The 21,736-nt window shown below is 41.9% G+C and overlaps 1 protein-coding gene across 2 annotated transcripts in view; it reads left to right on the forward strand.

Annotated features, from left to right (window-relative positions):
- Window positions 1-21,736, forward strand: part of si:dkey-91m11.5 (PH_BCR_vertebrate and RhoGAP_Bcr domain-containing protein) — a 422,142-nt gene that overhangs the window by 335,608 nt on the left and 64,798 nt on the right. For both annotated transcript variants that reach the window (XM_048611239.1, XM_048611240.1), the window contains one exon: window positions 16,628-16,687. In XM_048611239.1, coding sequence (XP_048467196.1) covers window positions 16,628-16,687 — 60 coding nt within the window. The remainder of the gene's footprint in view (window positions 1-16,627; window positions 16,688-21,736) is intronic.

The following is a 21,736-nucleotide window of genomic DNA, read 5'->3' on the forward strand; positions in this document are numbered from 1 at the left end:
AAACTAGAGTAGCAAGCAGTAATGATACAGCTGAAAGTATGGGTAACTTAAATTTTTTCTATTCATTTGTGGGATGTGGGCGTCGATGGCTGGCCAGCATTTCTTGCCCATTCCTAGTTGCCCTTGAGAAGGTGGTGGTGAGCTGCCTTCTTGAACCGCTGCAGTCCTCCTGCTGTGGGTTGACCCACAATGCTATTAGGGAAGGAATTCGAGGATTTTGACTCAGCGACAGTGAAGGAATGGCGATATATTTCCAAGTCAGGATGGTGAGTGACCTGGAGGGGAACTCGGAGGTGGTGGTGTTCTCATATGTGTGATGCCCTTGTCCTTCTAGATGGAAGTGGTTGTGGGTTTGGAAGGTGCTGTGTGAGGATCTTTGGCGAATTTCTGCAGTGCATCTTATAGATAGTACACACTGCTGCTACTGAGCATCGGTGGTGGAGGGAGTCAATGCTCATGGATGTAGTGCCAATCGAGCGGGCTTCTTTGTCCTGGATGGTATCAAGCTTCTTGAGTGTTGTTGGGGCTGCACTCATCCAGGCAAGTGGGGAGTATTCCATCACACTGCTGACTTGTGCCTTGTAGATGGTGGTCAGGCTTTGAGGAGTCAGGAGGTGTGTTACTCACCGCAGTATTTCTAGCTTCTGGCCTGCTCTTGTAGCCACTGTGTTAATGTGGTGAGTCCAGTTAAGTTTCTGGTCAAAGGTAACCCCCAGGATGTTGATAGTGGGGGTTTCAGTGATGATAACTTCATTGAATGTCATGGGGTGGTGGTTAGATTGTCTCTTATTGGTGATGGTCATAGTCTGGCATTTGTGTGGCACAAATGTCACTTGACACTTGTTAGCCCAAGCCTGGATATTGTCCAGATCTTGTTGCATGTGAACACAGACTGCTTCAGTACCTGAGGAGTCACGAATGGTACTGAACATTGTGCAATCATTGGCGAACATCCCCACTTCTGACCTTATGATAGAGAGAAGGTCATTGATGAAGCAGCTGAAGATACTTGGGCCTAGGACACTACCCTGAGGAACTCCTGCAGAGATGTCCTGGAACGGAGATGATTGACCTCCCACAACCACGACCATCTTCCTATGTGCAGGTATGACTCCGACCACCGGAGCGCTTGCCCCCTGATACCCATTGATTCCAGTTTTGCTAGGGCTCCTTGCTGCCACACTCCGTCGAATGCAGCCTTGATGTCTAGGGCTGTCACTCTCACCTCACCTCTGGAATTCCGCTGTTTTGTCCATGTTTTAACCAAGGCTGTAATGAGATCAGGAGCTGAGTGGCCCTGGCGGAACCCAAACTGGGCATTACTGAGCAGGTTGATGCTGAGCAGGTGCTGCTTGATAGCACTGTTGATGATGCCTTCCATCATGTTACTGATGATCGAGAGTAGACTGATCGGGCAGTAATTGGCCGAGTTGGATTTGTCCTGCTTTTTGTGTACAGGACATACTTGGGCAATTTTCCACGTTGCTGGGTAGTCATCAGTGTTGTAACTGTACTGGAACAACTTAGCTAGGGGAGCGGCATGTTCTGGAGCACAAGTCTTTAGTACCCAAGATGGATCATCCTCTTGGCACTTCTGGCTGAAGATACCGATGCAATGCCTTTCCCTGGGGGTGGCATGGTGGCTCAGTGGTTAGCCAGGGACCCAGTTTCGATTCCACCCTAGGGTGACTGTCTGTGTGGAGTTTGCACATTCTCCCCGTGTCTGCATGGGTTTCCTCCGGGTGCTCCGGTTTCCTCCCACAGTCCAAAGATGTGCAGGTTAGGTGAATTGGCTATGCTAAATTTCCCATAGTGTTCAGGGATGTGTAGATTATGGGGTTTGGGTCTGGGTGGGATGCTGTGAGGGTCGTTGTGGACTTGTTGGGCCGAGGGGCCTGTTTCCACACTGTAGGCATTCTATGATGATCTATGATGGTTGCTGCGAATGCTTCTTCCTTCTCTTTTGCACTGATGTGCTGGGCTCTTCCATCATTGAGGATGGGGATATTTGTGGAGCCTCCTCCTCCAATGAGTTGTTTACCCATTCACGATTGGGTATGACAAGACTGCAGAGCTTAGATCCGATCTATTGGTTGCGGGTCGCTTAGCTCTGTCTATCACTTGCTGTTTTCACTGTTTGGCGTGCAAGTAGTCCTGTTTGGTGGCTTCACCAGGTGGATACCTCAACTTCAGGTATGCCTGGTGCTGCTCCTGGCATGCCCTCCTGCACTCTTCATTGAACCAGGGTTGATCCCCTGGCTTGATGGTAATTGTTGAGTGGGGTTATATGCCGAACCATGAGGTTACAGATTGTGCTAGAGTACAATTCTGCTGCTGTTGATGGACCACAGCGCCTCATGGATGCCCAGTCTTGAGTCGCTAGATCTGTGCAAAGTCTGCCTCATTTAGCATGGTGATAGTGCCACACAACATGATGGAGGTTGTTCTCAATGTGAAGGCGGTACTCCTCTCCACAAGGACTGTGTATTGATCACTCTTACCGATACTGCCATGGACAGATGCAACTGCAGCTGGCAGATTTGTAAGGATGAGGTCAAGTATGTTTTTCCCTCTTGTTGGTTCCCTCACCACCTGCCACAGACCCAGCCTAGCAATTATGTCCTTTAGGACCCGACAAGCTCACTCAGTAGTACTGCTGCCGAGCCACTCTTGGTGGTGGACATTGAAATCCAGAGTACGTTTTGTGCCCTTGCCGTTCTCAGTGCTTCCTCTCAGTGTTGTTCAACATTGAGGAGTACTGATTCATCAGCTGAGGGAGGACGGTATGTGGTAATCAGCAAGAGACTTCATGGGGTCCGGAGTCAATGTTGAGGACTCCTAGAGCAACACCCTCCTGACTATATGCCATTGTGCCTCCCCCTCTGCTGGGCCTGTCCTACCGATGAGACAGGACATATCCAGGGATGGTGATGGTGGTGTCTGGGACGTTGTCTGTAAGGTATGATTCTGTGAGTATGACTATGTCAGGCTGTTGCTTGACTATTCTGTGAGACAGCTGTCCCAATTTTGTCACTAATCCCCAGATGTTAGTGAAGAGGACTTTGCACAGTCGACAGGGCTGTTTTTGCTGTTGTCTTTTCAGGTGCCTAGGTCAGTGCCAGGTGATCCGTCCAGTTTCATTTCTTTGTATCTTTGTAGCTAGTGGCTTGCTAGTCAACCACATTGCTGTGGGTCTGGAGTCACATGTAGGCCAGTCTAGGTGAGGGTGGCAGATTTCCTTCCCTGAAGGACATTAGTGAACCAGATGGGTTTTTCCGACAATCGGCAATTATTTCATGGTGATCAGTAGATCCTTAATTCCAGACTTTTTTTTTGAGTTCCAATTCCACCATCTGCCATGGTGGGATTCGAGCCCGGGTCCCCAGAACATCAGCTGGGTTTCTAAATTAGTAGTCTGGCGATAATTCCACTAGGCCATTGCCTACCCCTGTATATAGATAGTGCAAGTTGAATCAGCAGCAATACCACATAGGAGGAATCCCTGAAAGTGTGTATGTAATGGTTTTCTGGATTCATACATTGAAGAACCAACTAGAGAACAGGTCATCCTAGACTGGATATTGTGTAATGAGAAAGGAATAATTGGCAGTCTAATGTGTGGGACCCTCAGGAAGAGTGACAATGATAGAATTTTTCATTAAAATGGAAATTGACAGGTGATTCTGATATAAGGACATAAGTCTAAGTCAAGGAAGCCACAATGGTATGAGACATGAGCTGGCTGTGATAAATTGGGGACATTACTTAAACAGATCATGGTGGACAGGCATTGGCAAACATTTAAAGAGTGCATGGAGTAACTGCAACATTTCTGTCCCCGCAAAAACAAAACAGGAAAGGTGGCCTTACGATGGCTAACAAGGTTAATTAGGAATAGTATTTGATCGAAGGAAGGGGCATAGAAATTGAGATTTTAGAAATTGACCAAAAATAGCACCAAACTTGCGGATTGAAAGCAGTTTAGGTTTTAGCAAAAGAGAACAAACAGGTTCGTTCATAGTGGGAAAATAGAGTATGAGAGTAAGCTTGAGGGGAACATACTGATTGTAAAAGCTTCTATAGGTAAGTGAAGAGAAGATGATTAGTAAAGACAAATGTAGGTCCCTTAAAGTCAGAGATAGGGGAAGTTATAATGAGGAACAAAGGGACTGCAGACAAATTAAATACTTATTTTGTTTTTGTCTTCACAAAGAAGGACACTAAAATTTTTTGGAACACAGGGTCTAATTAAGTAGAGGAACTAAAGGAAATCAATATTAGGAGGAAAATTAGAGGGGAAATTGATGGGATTAAAGTGGGGTACACGTTACACTGAGATTATACCCTCACGTCATAGACTCTCCCACAACAGAAAACAGCCTTTTCACAGTGACCATGTCAAGCCCCCCTCAGAATCTTATATGTTTCTCTCATTCTTCAGTGTGTACAGGACCAACCTACTCAATCTATCCTCGTAAGAAAATCCCTCTTATACTCAGAATCAACTCAGTGAACCTCTTCTGGACTGTCTCCAATGCCAGTATATCTTTCCTTAGATAAGCGGACTAAAACAGTTTACAGTATCTATACTAGTGTCTAGTATAGCTTTAGCAAGACTTCCCTATTTTTAAACTTCATTCTATTTGCCTTCCCTGACACCTGTTAAACTTGTATGATAACTTTTTGTGATTCATGCGTGAGAATGCCCAAAACCTCTGTTATGCAGTTTTCTGCATTCTTTCTCCATTTTAATAATAGTTCAGCTCCTTGATTCTTTCTGTCAAAGTGCAAAACCTCACATTTTCCCACATTGTATCCCATTTGCCAAATTTATGCCCACTCCAGGACACAGCAGCCCACTTGATTGGCATCACATCCACAAACATTCATTCCCTCCACTACTGACAGTTAGCAGCTAGTGTGTATGATTACAAGATGCACTGCAGAAATTTACCGGAGGTCATGGGACAGCAGATTCCAAACCCATAACCACTTCCATGAAGAACAACAAGGGCAGCAAATACATGGGCATACCACTACCTGCATGTTCCATCCACGTCACTCAACAACCTGAGTTAGAAATATATTGCTGTTCCTTCATGTCCTTGCGTCATAATCCTGTAATTCCCTCCCTAACAATATTATGGGCCTATCTATAGCACATGGGCTGCAGCGGTTCAAGGAAGCAGCTCACCACCACATTCTCAAGGGCGCCTATGGATGGACAGAAAATGCTGGCCCAGCCATCACAGCTCAAGTCCCACGAGCAACTAAAAAGAACTCAGTTTATCTGTCACTATCTTTCTGTGGACTCATTGTGTCATCCACGCATTTGCCTCGCACCTATTTTTGGAGCATCAGTAAATTTGGCGATAGTACATTCACTTACATCATTCAAGTTTTGATATATATTATAAGTAATTGTGACTCCAGCACCAATACCTATGGTACTGCACTAGGTACAAGTTGCCATCCTGAAAATCCAGCCTTTATCCCAACTCTGTTTTCTTAGTTAGCCAATCCTCTATCTATGCTAATATACTTCCCCCAGTATCATGGGCTCTTATCCTGTTAAGTAGCCTAAAGTGTGGTACCTTATCGGAAATCCAAGTATATTATATCTTCTGGTTTACATTTTATATATCCTCCTAGTTACCTCCTCAAAGAATTCCAGTATTTCATTAGGGATGATTGCCCTTCATGAAACAATGCTGACTCTGCTTGATTATATTTTGTTTATAAATGCTCTGCTATTACCTCCTTTATGATACTCCTGATATTTTCCCAATGTCAAATTTTAAGCTAACTGGCCTATAGCGATCTGCTTTATTGTCACCTTCTATTTTTTAATAAGAATGTTATAATGGCAATTTAATAATCCTCCGGTACCTTTCCAGAATCTAATGATTCTTGGAAGGTTGCTACCAGTGTGTCTGTTATCTCTGTAGCTACTTCCTTTAAAATCCTTGAATGCCTCCCATTTGATCCACGGGAGGAAATGGCAGAGGAGTTGAATAAATACTTTGCATCAGACTACACAGTAAAATACACTAATAGCATTCCAAAGTTACTCAATATCTAAGGGGCAAAAAGAAAGAGAGGCAATCAGTACAATAACTATCACTAGAAACAAAATGCTAAGGAATGATCTTATTTTCCTATCAATCTAGTGGGCCGAAAGGCCAGTAAGTCCTTTGGACCTAATAGGATAGAGTCATAGAGATTTACAGCACAGAAAAAGGCCCTTCAGCCATTCAGATTTGTGCCAGTCAAAAAGAACCTAACTATTCTAATCCCATTTTTCAGTACCTCGCCCATAGCTTTGTGTTATGGACCAGATCAAATCCCCTCAAAATATATTAGGACAGCCTAGACCCTAACTTTTTCTTATTTAAAAGGCAAGTGCCAGGAGTTGCAATTCAGTTGGCCAAACTATCAGATTTGAGGCAAAACACACCTTATTCATACGCTATAGGTAAAATACAACAAAAGAAAGAAGAAATTGGAATAACTTAACTCTATTAGAAAACTTAACAGAATAATAGATTATTTAATTACTAAACAGTAACTGTTCCAATATAATAATGTCCCTAAAACACACCCTGGGCAAAGACAAATTCAGAAAAATAGATTGTTTTACATGCAATTCCACAGTCCAGTGGGAAAAACATCAAGAGAAAACTCAGTGAGAGAGACAGAGTAGCAGGGGGAGATGTTGCTGCTGCTACTGAAAAACAATAACTTAAAAATCCTGGTTCTGTGGGTGTTTGCCCCACCCATTCAGGCTGCTTCTATTGTTCATACTTTAAAAAAAAACCCAAGGCCACACAAGCTGTTTATGGGGTTTCAGTAGAAGGTCGGCACTTCTATCTTAAAACCTCTCTTCATAAAATAAAACAGGACAAATTACACCTCTTAAAGTCATAACGTTGTCACATTTGTATGGCTGGGCAATGTAAGTATACATCTAAATATTTCTTAAATGTATTGAGGGTTTCTGACTCTTAACATCCTTACAGGCAGTGGGTTCCAGATTCTCACCACCTTTTGGGTTAATAAATATTTAATAAATACTTTAATATTTACATAAATAAATATTTATTCACATCGCCTCTAAAGTACCTGCCCCTTACCTTAAATCTTTACCCCCAATCATTGATCCCTCCACCCAGGGGAAAAGTTTCTTCCTGTCTACTTTATCTATGCCCCTCATAATTTTATACATTTCAATGATGTCCCCACTCAATCCCCTCTAAGGAAACCAACACCAGTCTGTCCAATCAATCTTCATGCCTGAAACTCTCCAATTCAGGCAATGTCCTGGTTAATCTCCTCTGCGCCATCGACAGCGGTATCACATCCTTCCTATGATGTGGATTCCAGAACTGCACACAATACTCTAGCTGCGACCTAATCAACATTTCATACAGTTCCAGCATAATCTGTCCGCTCTCAAACTCTATACCTGATTAATAAAGACAACTGTACCATGTGTCTTTTTAAGTATTTTATCTACCTGTTTGGATGTCTTAAGAGACCAGTGTATATGCACACCAACATTCCTGATCCTTAGTGTTTTCCAGGGTCCTACCATTCATCATATATTCCATTACCATGTTTGTCCTGCCCCAAGTGTATCAGCTTACACTTATCCAGACTGAATTCCATTTGCAACAGATCAACCGATTTAACCAGTCTGTCGGTATCCTCTCGTACTGTAATTCTGTCCTGCTCACTGTTTACCGCTCCACTAGTTTATGTATCATCTGTGAACTTATTGATCAACCATCCTACATTGAAGGCTAAATCACATATATAAACAACAAACAGAAAGCAACACCCCCCCACCCCGTGCTGATCCCTGTGGGACCTCATTGGACACAGACATCCAGTCGGAAAAATATGCCTCAACTATCACTTTCTGCATCCTGCCACTCAACCAACTGTAGATCCAATTTGTCAAATTTTCCTTGTATCCTGTGTGTTTAACTTCGCTATCAGTCTCCCATGTGGGACCTTATCAAAAGCCTTGCTGATTTCCACATGGGCTGTATCAAAAGCATTGCCCTCATCTACACACCTGGTCACCTTTTGAAAAATTTAACCAAGCTGGTCAGACACAGCTTTCCCTTAACAAAACAATACTGACTGTTCTTGATTAATCCCTAACTTTCCAAATGCAGATGAATTCTGCCCCTCAGAATTGCTTCCAATAGTGTGCCACACCACTGAAGTTAGACTGACTGGCCTGAAGTTTCCTGGTTTATCCCTTTCCTCCTCCTTGAATAATGGTACCACATTGGCTGTCCTCCTGCCTTCTGACACCTTTCCTGAGGCCAAAGTGGAATTTATAAATCTATAGTTTAATACAAACATCGGTTTCTATCTTTTCCAACCCAGAATCCAGGGCAAGAGCTCAGCACTTTTTTTTAATAAAGGAAGCCCAATTTATGAAATATCATCGTCTGCCATGATGAGATTTGAACCCAAATCCCGAGAACATTAGCCCAGGGCCCTGGATTACTGGTCCAGTGACATTACCAACATACCATGGCCTCCCCACTAACAGCTGCACCACAATTCCCACCTTCTGTCGTGGGATCTGAACTCTTCTTTCAGGATCATTTGTCTAAGGCATCAGATTACCAGTCCAGTAACATAACTACCATGATCCTATAGCCATTAAGTAATAGTCCAGAAGCTGTCACCCACCCTATCCCAGCTCTTCCCCCTTCATAGATCTAGGCATTTTCTTTGTAATCACCTGTACAGATATGTTATGAAACACCTCTGGAGCAGATAGAACTTTAACCCAGCCCTCCTGGATCAAGGGTAGGGACAGTACCTCTGCGCCTCAAGAGCCCTATGGGTGCATTTCAGGGCCAAATTTGTCACTTTCAACTTGCATGTTAAATTTTGATATGTTGTGATTGTTCTTGCCTAGACAATTCTTTACTGTGAGGTCTTTTAATTAATCCTGTCTCATTACACATTACCAGGTCCAAAGCAACATATTCCAGATTGATTTCAAAACATATTGTTCTCAGTAACTGCCCTGAATGTACTCTGTGAACTCATCCTCCAGACCAAACTTTAACAATCTGACTTATCCAATGGACATGAAGATTTCACTCGTCCACAGTCAGTACCCTTCTTGCAAATCTTTGTTATTTCTTGATGTATTTTCTTTCTTACAATGAAATTAATGTTAAGAGCTCCGTAATCAACTTTGACCAGTGACTTAACTTTGCTATTTCTTGTTTACAGACTGATTCTGCATCTTGATCCTCTGAACCAAGTTCAATTCTCACTATAGTACTAATCTCATCCTTTATTATCAGAGATACCTATGGTCCTTGGCCCTTTTCTACTTTCAGAAATTTTACCATCAGAAGAGCAGGAGTAGGCTGTTCAGACCCTCGAGCCTGCTCTGCCATATAATAAGATCATGGCTGATCCAACACTCCTCTCATCTACTTTCCTGCTTGTTCTCTATAACCCTTGATTCCCCTACTGATCAAGAAGCTGTCTATCTCAGCTTTAAATATATATACAAGGATTCTGAGGCAAGGAGTTCCAAAGACTGTAAACTCTCTGAGAGAAGAAATTCCTCATAATCTAAGTCTTAAATTGGCGCCCTTTTATTTTGAGACTATATCCTTTGAACCTAGACTCTCCCATAAGGGGAAACATCCTCTCAGAATTTACCCTATCAGTGCCCTTAAGAATCAAATATGCTTCAATGAGATCACCTCTCATTCTTCTAAATTTCAGTGAGTAGAGTCCCAACCTGTTTTAACCTTTGCTCATAAGACAAATTCTCCATAGCACGGATCATCCTTGTGAAACTTCTCTGAACTGCCTCTAATGAAATAATATACTTAAATAAGGGGATAAAAATTTCTCACAGTACTCCAGATGTGGTCTTGCCAGCACCTTGCACAGCCGCAGTAAGACTTCCCTGCTCTTATGTTCCAACCCTTTGAAATAAGGACCAATATTCTATTAGCCTTCCTGATTACCTGCCACACGTCTGTACTGGTTTTCTGTGTTTTGTGCACAAATACCCCCAAGTCCCTTTGTGTTGCAACTTTCTGCAGTTTTTCTCCCTAAGGATGTCGTTCTATTCTCGCTTCCAAAATGAACAGCTCCACATTTTTCCAATTATGCTCCTTAATTTTCCTCCTGTCATTCTTAGTGGTAGATACCTGTAAATATTTATGTCCTGGCCTTAGTCACACTATGTCTCTGTGATAACTAAGATATTATACATGTTTCTGTTTGTGCTATTAATTTGTTCATTTTGTTGCAAATGCTGCACACGTTATTAGGATTCTGTGAAAGACCGTTAACATTTAAAGAAGGCTGAACACTGAGAAATTAACCAACAGAACTACATTGCAAGATTTTTTTAAGAAAACAGACAATTTAATTTTTTTCCATATACAACCAAATAAGCAGTATTAACACTATACCTTATAAAAACTTATGCTATAAACTCAGTTCTATTTATCCCCAATAATCTGTAATCTTATAAAATTGTCAAAATTCATTCACATTTCCTGGCACCAACTCAAAAGATATATCACACTCTCCAGGATTCACTTTAATTTCTCTGCAGAGTTCCAGCTACTCACCATTTTGTTTTATTCCAAAGTTCTCCTTAATTCTAGGAAACTGCATAAATACCATATTTTCTGCTAGAGTAACTGCAAACACCGTGCCTCCACTTCTTTAACTAATTAAGCCCAACTACCATTTTATCACCTTATCCTTGTACGTTCTAACCTCTTACATTGACATACCACGAACCTTTTAAGTGCAGTAAACTCCATGTGTCTTTGATTTGTATTTGCTTCATGGTTTAACCAGTTTCTCAAACACGATTTAACAATTTAAATTCAAAACTAACACTATTCTAAGACACATGAATCACAAACTAGATGCTCACAAAAAGAGCCTTTAGTTTTTCTTTTTTACTGTTTTGTACATTCTGACATTTGCTGGTACATTGCTATATTTGGACCTTATTGTCATATTCTGATTATCATTACTCCATATTGCCTTGTGTTTTCTCTTTAACTTTTCAAATCTCCCCCCATGAACTTTGTGTGACATCCTGTTTATACAATTTGCCAGGACTTGGTTCCAGGTAATTCAAGGAAAGGTCGTCCCAACAGTATAGCTCCTTTCTTCCACAGTACTGGTGCCAGTGCCACATGAATCTGACCCCATTTCTACCATTCAAGTCTTTGAGCCATGCATTCAACCGCTTGATCTTATCTACTCCACATTTTTCTGTGGTTTGGGTCCTGATTCAGAGATTATTTTCTTTATGGTTCTGGCTTTTAATTTGGACCCTTTTATGTCCTTAGCAGAGCCTTTTTCTTACTTCTACCTATGTTGTTGGTGTACATGTGGACCATAGTGTTGTGGTCAGTTTGCTCATTGACTCTAGGATGCCACCACTGCATCCTCTCCCAATTCCCGAACTATTAGTCACAATTCCTCTTAACACTTCTTCTGCAGTCACACCATGTCCAGAATTTTATGGTTCTTTGTGGGAAAGAGAAAGTGGGGATCATACCAGGATCATTTGATTGTACAATTTTTGGAGCTGTTGAAGGCACCTTTTAGAGGTGAGACCTCTTTCCTAGTGGAGATAAAATGTCCAAATCGAGCCAATTAATGAGTAAGGTGTCAACTTTTATGCCAGGGAGTGTGGAAACCTGCACCTTGTGCCACATGTGGCAACTCTTGCACCTTAAATCTGTTTTTCATGAATCTTCTAATGAATCTAAATGAACTAAACTCCTGCTTATGCATGGTGAATAAATTGTATTTTGAAATTAGTTGTGATGAAGAGTAGCACTGATATTCTGTCTCTCTTTGAATTATTGTCAACCTAGTGCATATTTCCATCACTGATTTTAACGGCACTGCTTCTTTAACCATTTGTGAGCCCTGTCTGAACACACTTTTCACCCCTCCTGGGTGTTTTAATACAAGTGCTGGCCAATCCAGTATCTCATCTCAGTGGACCATCTTCATCTATGAGCCTCTACAGTTGCTGACAGAGTCTTTTTTGTGGACCACATTGCAGCTGAGTCTCTCACTCATTTTAGAATGCAAGTCATTGGATAATATTTGGGGCGGCCAATATTGGCCATCTTTCTAAAAGCTCTCCAGGTGGAGATGCAGCTAGTTGTGCTCAGTCCAGCACTGTGTTGGCTCAGATTAGTTAACTCAATGTAGACCAAGTATCAAACCTCGATCTTCTGGGAGCGTGTGGTATGTAGTTTTCAGACATTATATATTTGGATTTCAAAAATCTGTTAACAAAGTTCTTCAGACTTCTTAAAAATAATTTATTCATGGGATGTGGAAGTCGCTGGCTTGGCCAAAATTTATTGTCCATCCCTGATAGACTTGAAGAATAAAGTGGTCATCTAGCTTCTTATACCTCTGCAGTCATGAGGGTGTGGATGCACCCACAGTGCTATTAGGGATGGAGATTCAGGATTTTGACATAGCGACACTGAAGAAACTGTGGTATAGTTTCTAATCAGGATGATGTGTGCCTTGGAAGAGAATTTGCAGGTTGTTCCCAGGCAGCTGCTGTCCTAATGCTTTCAGGTGTTAGAGATTGTGGGTTTAGAAGCTGCTGTCAAAGGAGCCTTGGGAAGTTGCTGCAGTGCACCTTCTGCACAATATATGATGCATACTGCTGCCACTGTGCTTTAGCGGTGAACATTGAAGGTGGTAAATGAGGTGCCAATCGAGCAGACTGCTTTATCCTGGTTGGTTTTGAACTTTTTGACTGTTGTTGGAGCTGCACTGTTTGAGGCAAATAGGGTGTACTCCATCACACTCTTGATTAATGCTCCCGTTAATTTTAGTTTTTCCAGCGTAAACCTCTGAGTCTTTTTTTTAATTCATTCATTGGATGAGGGTGTCACTGGCTAGGCCATCCCTAATTGCCCAGAGGGCAGTTAAGAGTCAATCACATTACTGTGGGTCGAGAGTCACATATAGGCCAGACCAGGTAAGGATGGCAGTTTCCTTCCCTAAAGGACATTAGTGCACCAGATGGGTTTTTCCTGACAATCAACACAGATTCATGGTCGTTATTAAACTCTTCATTCCAGATCTTTATTGAATCCAAATTCTACTATCTGACATGATGGGATTTAAACCCGGATCCCCAGAACATTACCAGAGTCTCTGGATTAACAGTCCAACAATAATAGCAGTACGCCATCGCCTCCCTTACAGTGCTGTGCGCAGTATATAGAAACCAGATCAGAATTGCTTGTTTGATTGATTTAATTGTCACGTGTACTGAACTACAGTGAAAAGCTTTGTTTACGACCGGTACAGGCAGATCACAGCAAGCAAGGGATATACAGATCAAAAAGACTTGGAGGCATACAGGTTACATCGCAGGTTACATTATTTGAGGCTAGAGTCCATTCAACAGTCTAATAATGGCTGGAAAGAAGCTGTTCCCGAACCTGCTTGTGTGTGTGTTGAAGCTTCTGTATTTTCTGCCTGACGGAGGAAGTTGTCGGAGGTCATTGCCAGGGTGCAGTGGGTCTTTGATGATGTTGGCCACCTTTCGTGGCAGCGAGCCATGCAAATAGAGTTCATGGGTGGAAGGTTTGTTTCCGTGATTGCTTGGACTGTGCACACCACCTTCTGTAGTTTCTTATGGTCCTGACCAGAGCAGTTGCTGCACCAGGCCTTTATGCACACAGACAGTATGCTTTCGATGGTGCATCTATAGAAGTTGGTGAGGGGCCTTACGGACTTGCCAAAATTTCCAGAGCCGCCTGAGGAAGAAGAGGTGTTGTTGTGCCTTATTGACTGTCACATTTACATGGGAAGTCCAGGACAACTCGTCAGTTACTTCATCCCTTTCTCGAATAAAGGAGTCAGGTTTGGTATTTCCAGTCTGATGGGACCTTTCAAGAATCTAGAAACAGTTCTTATACTAGGGTGCATGCATTTAAGGTGAGAGGGGGAAAGTTCAAAGGAGATGTGAGGCGCAAGATTTTTACTCAGAGTGTGGTAGGAGTCTGGAACTCGCTGCCAGGAGTGGTAGTAGAGGCAGATAATTTAGGGTCGTTTAAATGACTTTTAGATAAGCACATGAATATATAAGCAATGGAGGAATGTGGACCATGGACAGGCAGAAGGGATTAGTTTAATTTGGCGATATGTTCAGCACAACATCATGGACTGAAGGCCCCGTTCCTGTGCTATACTGTTCTATGTTCTATCCTGTATGGCTCTTCACCTATCTACTTGTGCTGACTCCATCAGGGATCATGGACTTGTACACCAAGATCCCTATCTCTAGTCCCCAGGGACCTACCATTCATTGTGCGTATCCTTCCCTTATTAGACCATCTAGATGCATCGCCTCATATTATAATTATAAGGATTAAATTCCATGCGTCATTGCTCTTCTAGGTTTACCAGCAGTTCAATATCAGACTGTTGCCTGAGACCATCTCCTCACTATCGACAACACCACGAATTTTTGTGTCATCTGCAAACTTAGTAATTATACCTTCTACATTCACATTCAAATTGTTAATTTACATAGCAAACAGTAAGCATCCCAGCACCAATCCCTATGGTACACCACTGGTCACAAGCCTCCAATCACAAAATCAACCCTTCACCAGCATCCATTGCCTCCTATTTGTATATCAGTTTTGGATTTGCCTTGGATCCCATAGGCACTTACCTTTTGGACCAGCCTTCCATGTGGGACCTTATCAAAGACTTTACAGAAGTCAACGTAAACCACATCAACTGCACTACCCTCATCAATATATTTAGTCACCATTTCAAAAAGTTCAATTAAACTAGTCAGACAGGACCTCCCTCAAACAAGTCCATGTTGACTATCGCGATCAATCCCTGCCTTTCTAAGTGTTGATTAATCCTGTCAGAATGTTTTCCAATAATTTCCCTGCACTGACATCAGACTAACTGGCCTGTAGTAACCTAGCCTATCCCTGCTGGCCTTCTTGAACAAAGGAACCACATTATCTAAAATTATCTGTCCTCCAGTCATTGGCACTTTCCTGTGGCTAGCGAAGTATGAAATATCTTCACCAGGACCCCAACAATCTCCTCTTTTGCTCCCATAGCAGCCTGGGATACATTTCATCAGTGTTTGTGGTAGCTATACATCATAAACCAGCAATCACCCCCAATCTGGCCACAATTATGAGTTTTACTGCTTCAATATATTATTGGTGATTGTAACAAAACAAGAAGCTAAGAAAGATATATGCAAAATTCATAAGATGGGACGGGGAGAAGAAGTAAGGTTTTAAAAGAATGCAACACTTAAAATATGTTGTAAATTTAAAATGCTTCTCTGTGAGAGGGGAACTACATTTTGCCAGGTCCTTAACTAGCTAGAATGAATACAGTGGCTGTTATGAATTCATGTTTATCCAAGGTGCCCACAGATGTTCAGTGATGTTAATAAGTTGCTTAGGAATCTGGTTCCTTCTCTTTACTGAAGTTGACTGTCTCTGATGTATACCTGCCATGGTTTAGTGTTTGAGATTGCATGTTTATATTCACTCATGTAAATCTATAAATATGGAAATTCTGCAACAGCCAGATCTCAAGTGCTTTTAGTGATAATATTTTAAGTATTTAATTGCACATACTATATGATATGTGTTGCATCTCGTTGGCTAATAATCATCCACAGCTGGACCATTCTGATATGGCAAGTCACCCTAGAAATTTACCTGTGTGTACTTAAGCTGGAATTTTCTTAAACAAACACTTGCTGTAAGGCCAGAAACTCTGGGCTGGATTTTTTCAGGTGGCAGGATTTCTGAAGAGTTGGTCAGGAACACATCCATATTGAAAGGAGCAGTCCTACAGGCATTTAGCACTCTGTGGAGCCTTAATTCTTTGGAGACAGGACTACCAATGCTCACTCGGAAGAAGTCCTGCCTTCAAGACTGCTGTTCAATCTGATTGCTGAATAACTTGGCGGTCCCAGCAGCTCCACATTTATGCAAGAGTCACTGCTGAGACTATAGCTGGTGTGCAAAAAAGAGGAGCTATTGGAATTCAGACTTCTGGTAAATCTGAGATATCAACAGGACCTGGCTGACAAGTCCAAGCAAAGGATTGTGAGGAGGTTGTGCCACCATGTTTGATATTTGGTGAGGTGGGTTGACCTTGTTTTGGGTGTGCCATGGAAAGTGCATGGTGGTGCCCAGATGAATTCACCTGTCGTTTGTTGAAATATGCACTCCTAAACTGCCAGATTACCCACCTGGCACGCATAACCCTCTTCCACTGCTGGTGAAATAGAAGCAGGGACTGGATGAGACAGTTAAATGGCCATTAATTTGACCACCACAGTCGAGGCTATAACGCACATTTTCTGAAACATTTCTCCCCCCTACCCCTGCTCCTTCAAATATTACATCGAAATTGCATGTTATGTGATCAAATCTTTAATGACAATCATATTTTTGGTCAGAAAGTGACTGCACAAAATCAGTATTAAACCCCAAAGGCACTGAATAAATTGTAACATATATTTAGCTGTGCAAGTCAATGTTTTTTCTGTTTTCAGCTGGAGCCACAAGTGTTGCAGGACAAGGACTGGCAGAGAACTGTCATAGCGATGAATGGGGTATGTTGCTGGGTTAAACTGTAAGTAGTGACATTGAGATAATGTATGACATTCTTTTTCTTTATTAAATATGATGTAAACTTGTTTGGATGGCAAACATCAGGAAGATAAGTTAAAAATAAAAGGTTAAAAATTACAAATGACCTGATCTGACAAGTGGAGCTAGTCTATTGGCTAATGTTGGGCTAGCTATGAATGGAAGGTCAAATGTATCAGTTTGAACACTGAACTCTCCTCCAAACAATTATTGTCATTTTGTTTTCATTTGTTTGTGGGATGAGCATCCATATCTAGGTCACCATTTATTGTTCATTCCTACTTGCTCTTAAGATGGCGGTGGTGTGCTGATTTCTCAAACCACTGCAATCCATGTGATGTAAAACACGCACAGTGATATTAATGACGAGTGGTAGGAAATTTACCCAACAGCAGCAAAGGAACGCTGATCCAGTTCCAAGTTAACTTGGTACATGGTATTTAGGGGAACTTGAATGGAAACTTCCCATGCACCTGCTGTCTTTGTCTGACAAGGTGACATGGTTCAGAAGGTGTAGTCTAGGATTAAGGACCTCTCTAAATGTTTCAAGCTTATTGTTAAAGGTGAGATTGAGAAGCCAGAAATTACTGTACACATTGGTAGGAATGACATTTGAAAAAAATTAAAGCAGTACAGAGTGAAGTTAAGAGGTTAGGTAGAAGATTTTTTAAAAATAACATTGGAAGTAGTAATTTCTAGTTTACTCACAATGCCAAACTCAAACGAGGGAAGGAACAAAAGGTTAAAGGAGATAACACAATGGCTGAAGAGCTGATGTATTGTTCCAGGATTCAGGTTTTTGGACAATTAAATTGTCTTCTGGGATAGAAAAGACCTGGTCAAAAGGGATGGGTCTAACCTAAACTGGAAAGGGACCAATATCTTAGCAGGGAGATTTGTTCATTCCATTAAAGAAGACTTTATACTGATAGAGAGGAGAGATGGAGGAATTCTAAGTAGCAGTGTAAACAGAAGGATTGATGGGCAAGGTTCTGAATGTAAGGAGAGCATGTCAATTAGAAAAGAAGGACAAGAGAGAGTCAGAGTATATAGTAACTCTGAAGAACTAAATTGCATCTATTTCAATGTAAGGTAAGGATGATGAACTTAGGGCATGTTTAAGAACATGGGTTTGGAACATCATAGCTTTTACAGAAACTTGGCTGAAAGATGGACAAGACTGATAGCTCAGTGTTCTGGGTTTTAGATGCTATAGGAAGGATCAAAAAGGAGGCAAGAAAGGACAGGCGGTGGCATTTTTGAGTAAGGAATACATTACTACTGTAACTTGGGAAGATATTTCTGAAAAATCATCCAGTGAAAATATATGGGTAGAAATTACAAATAAGAGAGGAAAGATCGCTTTGATGGGATTGTACTATTGGACCCCAATGGTAAGAGGGAAATTGAGAAACAAATATGTAGGGAGATCTGAGATATATGTAAACATAATGAGGTTGTAATAATGGGGAATTTTAATTTCCCAAACATTACTGGGGCAACCATAGTGTTAAAGACAGAATTGCTGGAAAAGCCCAGCAGGTCTGGCAGCATCTGTGAAGGAAAAAACCTGGTTCTGAGGAAGGGTCACCGGACCCAAAACGTTAACTCTGTTTTTTCCTTCACAGATGCTGCCAGACCTGCTGGGCTTTTGCAGCAATTTTGTTTTTGTCCCTGATTTACAGCGTCCACAGTTCTTTCGGTTTTTACATAGTGTTAAAGATTTGGATGGTGAAAAGTTTGTTAAATGTGTTGAAAAATTTTCTTTATCAATGTGTGGATGATTAAAGATATTGGGGTTCTAGTCAAGAATAAAAGAGAATCTTATTTTAGATATAGACAACTTAATTCAATTGAATCTCTTAATCAACATAAAGAGAGAAATCAGGAACGCAAAGAGGGGATATGAGATAGCATTGGCAGATAAGGTTAAGGAAAATCCAAAGAGATCCTACAAATACATTAAAAGCAAGAAGATAACTAGAGAGAGGATACAGTCTCTACAAGATCAAGGAGGTCGTCTTTGTGTTGAACCCCAGGAGATGGGAGCGATACTAAATGAATACCTCATGTCAATTTTTACTGTGGAGAAAGAATTGGATTCTGGAGAATGCAGAGAAATAAACTTTGATGTTTTAAAAACAGTTCACATTACAGAAGAGGAAGTTTGGGAGGTCTTAGAGAAAATGAGGATGGATAAATCTCCAGGATCTGATCTAATATATCCCAGAATGTTGTGGGGAGTAAGGGGGGAAATTACAAGACGCCTTGTAATATTTGCATCATCTATAACTACGAGTGAGGTGCCGGATGACTAGAGGATGGCTAATTTTGTACTTTTGTTTAAGAAGGGTTGTAAGGAGAAACAGAGGAACTATAGATCTATGAGTCTGACTTCAATTATGGGTAAATTGTTGGAGGTGATTATAAAAAAAATGATTTATTTAGAGAGGCAAAAATTGACTAGGGATAGTCAGCATAGTTTTGTGCGAGGAAGATCATGTCTCACAAGCTTGATTAAGCTTTTTGAAGTAGTTACCAAAAAGATTAATAATGGCAGAGCAGCAGATGTTGTTTATTTGGATTTTAGTAAAGCCTTTGACAAGGTCCTGCATGGTAGACTAACTAGTAAAGTTAGGTCATATGGGATTCAGGGTGAGCTTGCCAATTGGATACATAATTGGCTTAATGGCAGAAGACAGAGAGTAATGGTGGAGGAGATAGTAGGAACTGCAGATGCTGGAGAATCTGAGATAACAAGGTGTAGAGCTGGATGAACACAGCAGGCCATTGTGCATTTCTGAACATTTCTGAAGAAGGGTCCAGGCCCGAAACGTCAGCCTTCCTGCTCCTCTGATGCTGCTTGGCCTGCTGTGTTCATCCAGCTCGACATCTTGTTATCTCAGTAATGGTGGAGGGTTGCTTTTCGGACTGGAGGCCTGTGACCAGCAGTGATCCACAGGGATCGGTTCTGGGTCCTCTTTTGTTTGACATTTATATAAATGATCTGGATGTCAATACAGAAGGCATGGTTAGTAAGTTTGCGGACGACACCAAAATTGGTGGGATAGTAGACAGTGATGAACGTTTTCTAAGATTACAGACGGATCTTCATCAAATGGGTCAATGGGCTGAAAAATGGCAGACGGAGTTCAATCTGGGTAAATGTGAGTTATTGTATTTTGGCAAAACAAACAAGGGCAGGTCTTATACAGTTCACTGTAGGGGCCTGGGTAATGTTGTCGAACAGAGAGACCTAGGTACATAGTTCTTTGACAGTTGCATCGGACAGGGTGGTAAAGAAGGCATTTAACATGCTTGCCTTCATTGCTCATGAGAGATGGTGCAGGAGGGAGGGGTTCAGATTTTTGGGACATTGGGACCGGTTCTGGGGAAGGTGGGACTATTACAAATCAGATGGTCTACACCTGGGCAGGACTGGAACCAATGTCCAAGGGGCTGCTTTTGCTAACGCTGTTGGGGAGGGTATCAACTAATGTGGCAGGGGGATGGGAACCAAATGAGGAGGTTAGTGGACAGTAAGGAGGTAGTAACTAAAGCCTGTAAGGAACTAGATAATGAAGCCAGTGTGACTAAGGGGAAGAGTAGACAGAGAGCAGATGATGAACGCAGAGGGACAGGTGGTCTGAGGTGCATTTGTTTTAATGTGAGAAGTGTAGTAAGTAAGGCAGATGAACTTAGGGCTTGGATTAGTACCTGGGAGTATGATGTTATTGCTATTACTGGTTGAGGGAAGGGCAAGATTGGCAACTAAATATCCCAGGATATAGATGCTTCAGGCGGGATAGAGAGGGAGGGAAAAGGGGTGGAGGAGTTGCATTACTGGTCAAAGAGGATATCAGAGCTGTGCTGAGGGAGAGTACTATGGAGAACTCGAGCAGTGAGGCAATATGGGCAGAGCTCAGAAATAGGAAGGATGCGGTAACAGTGTTGGAGCTGTACTGCAGGCCTCCCAACAGCGAGCGTGAGGTAGAGGCACAAATATGTAGACAGATTATGGAAAGATGTAGGAGCAACAGGGTGGTGGTGATGGGAGATTTTAATTTTCCCAACATTGACTGGGATTCACTTAGTGTTAGGTGTTTAGATGGAGCAGAATTTGTAAGGAGCATCCAGGAGAGTTTCCTAGAGCAGTATGTAAATAGTCCAACTCGGGAAGGGGCTATGCTGGACCTGGTGTTGGGGAATGAGCCCGGCCAAGTGGTTGAAGTTTCAGTAGAGAATTACTTTGGAATAGTGATCATAATTCCGTAAGTTTTAGAATACTGATGGACAAAGACGAGAGTGGTCCTAAAGGAAGAGTGCTAAATTGGGGGAAGGCCAACTATAGCAAAATTTGACAGGAGCTGGGGAATGTGGATTGGGAGCAGCTGTTTGAGGGTAAATCCACATTTGATATGTGGGAGGCTTTTAAAGAGAGGTTGATTAGAGTGCAGGACAGACATGTCCCTGTGAAAATGAGTGATAGAAAGGGCAAGATTAGGGAACCATGGATGACAGGTGAAATTGTGAGACTAGCAAAGAGGTAAAAGGAAGCATACATAAGGTCTAGGCGACTGAAAACAAACAAAACTTCGGAAAAATATCGGGAAATTAGGACCAATCTGAAATGAGGAATTAAGAGGGCTAAAAGGGATCATGAAATATCTTCAGCAAACAGGGTTAAGGAAAATCCCAAAGCCTTTTATTCGTACATAAGGAGGTTAGGGATAGATGTTTGATTACTCTAGGTCCAGTGGGCATAAGGAGGGGGGAAGTGTTGGGTATTCTAAAAGGCATTAGTGTGGACAAGTCCCCAGGTCCGGATGGGATCTATCCCAGGTTACTGAGGGAAGCGAGAGAGGAAATAGCTGGGGCCTTAACAGATATCTTTGCAGCATCCTTGAGCATGAGTGAGATCCCAGAGGACTGGAGAATTGCTAATATTGTCCCCTTGTTTAAGAAGGGTAGCAAGGATAATCCAGGAAATTATATACCGGTGAGCCTGACGT

This window comes from Rhincodon typus, chromosome 24, assembly GCF_021869965.1.
Source record: "Rhincodon typus isolate 14 chromosome 24, sRhiTyp1.1, whole genome shotgun sequence".
Classification (NCBI taxonomy): Eukaryota; Metazoa; Chordata; class Chondrichthyes; order Orectolobiformes; family Rhincodontidae; genus Rhincodon; species Rhincodon typus.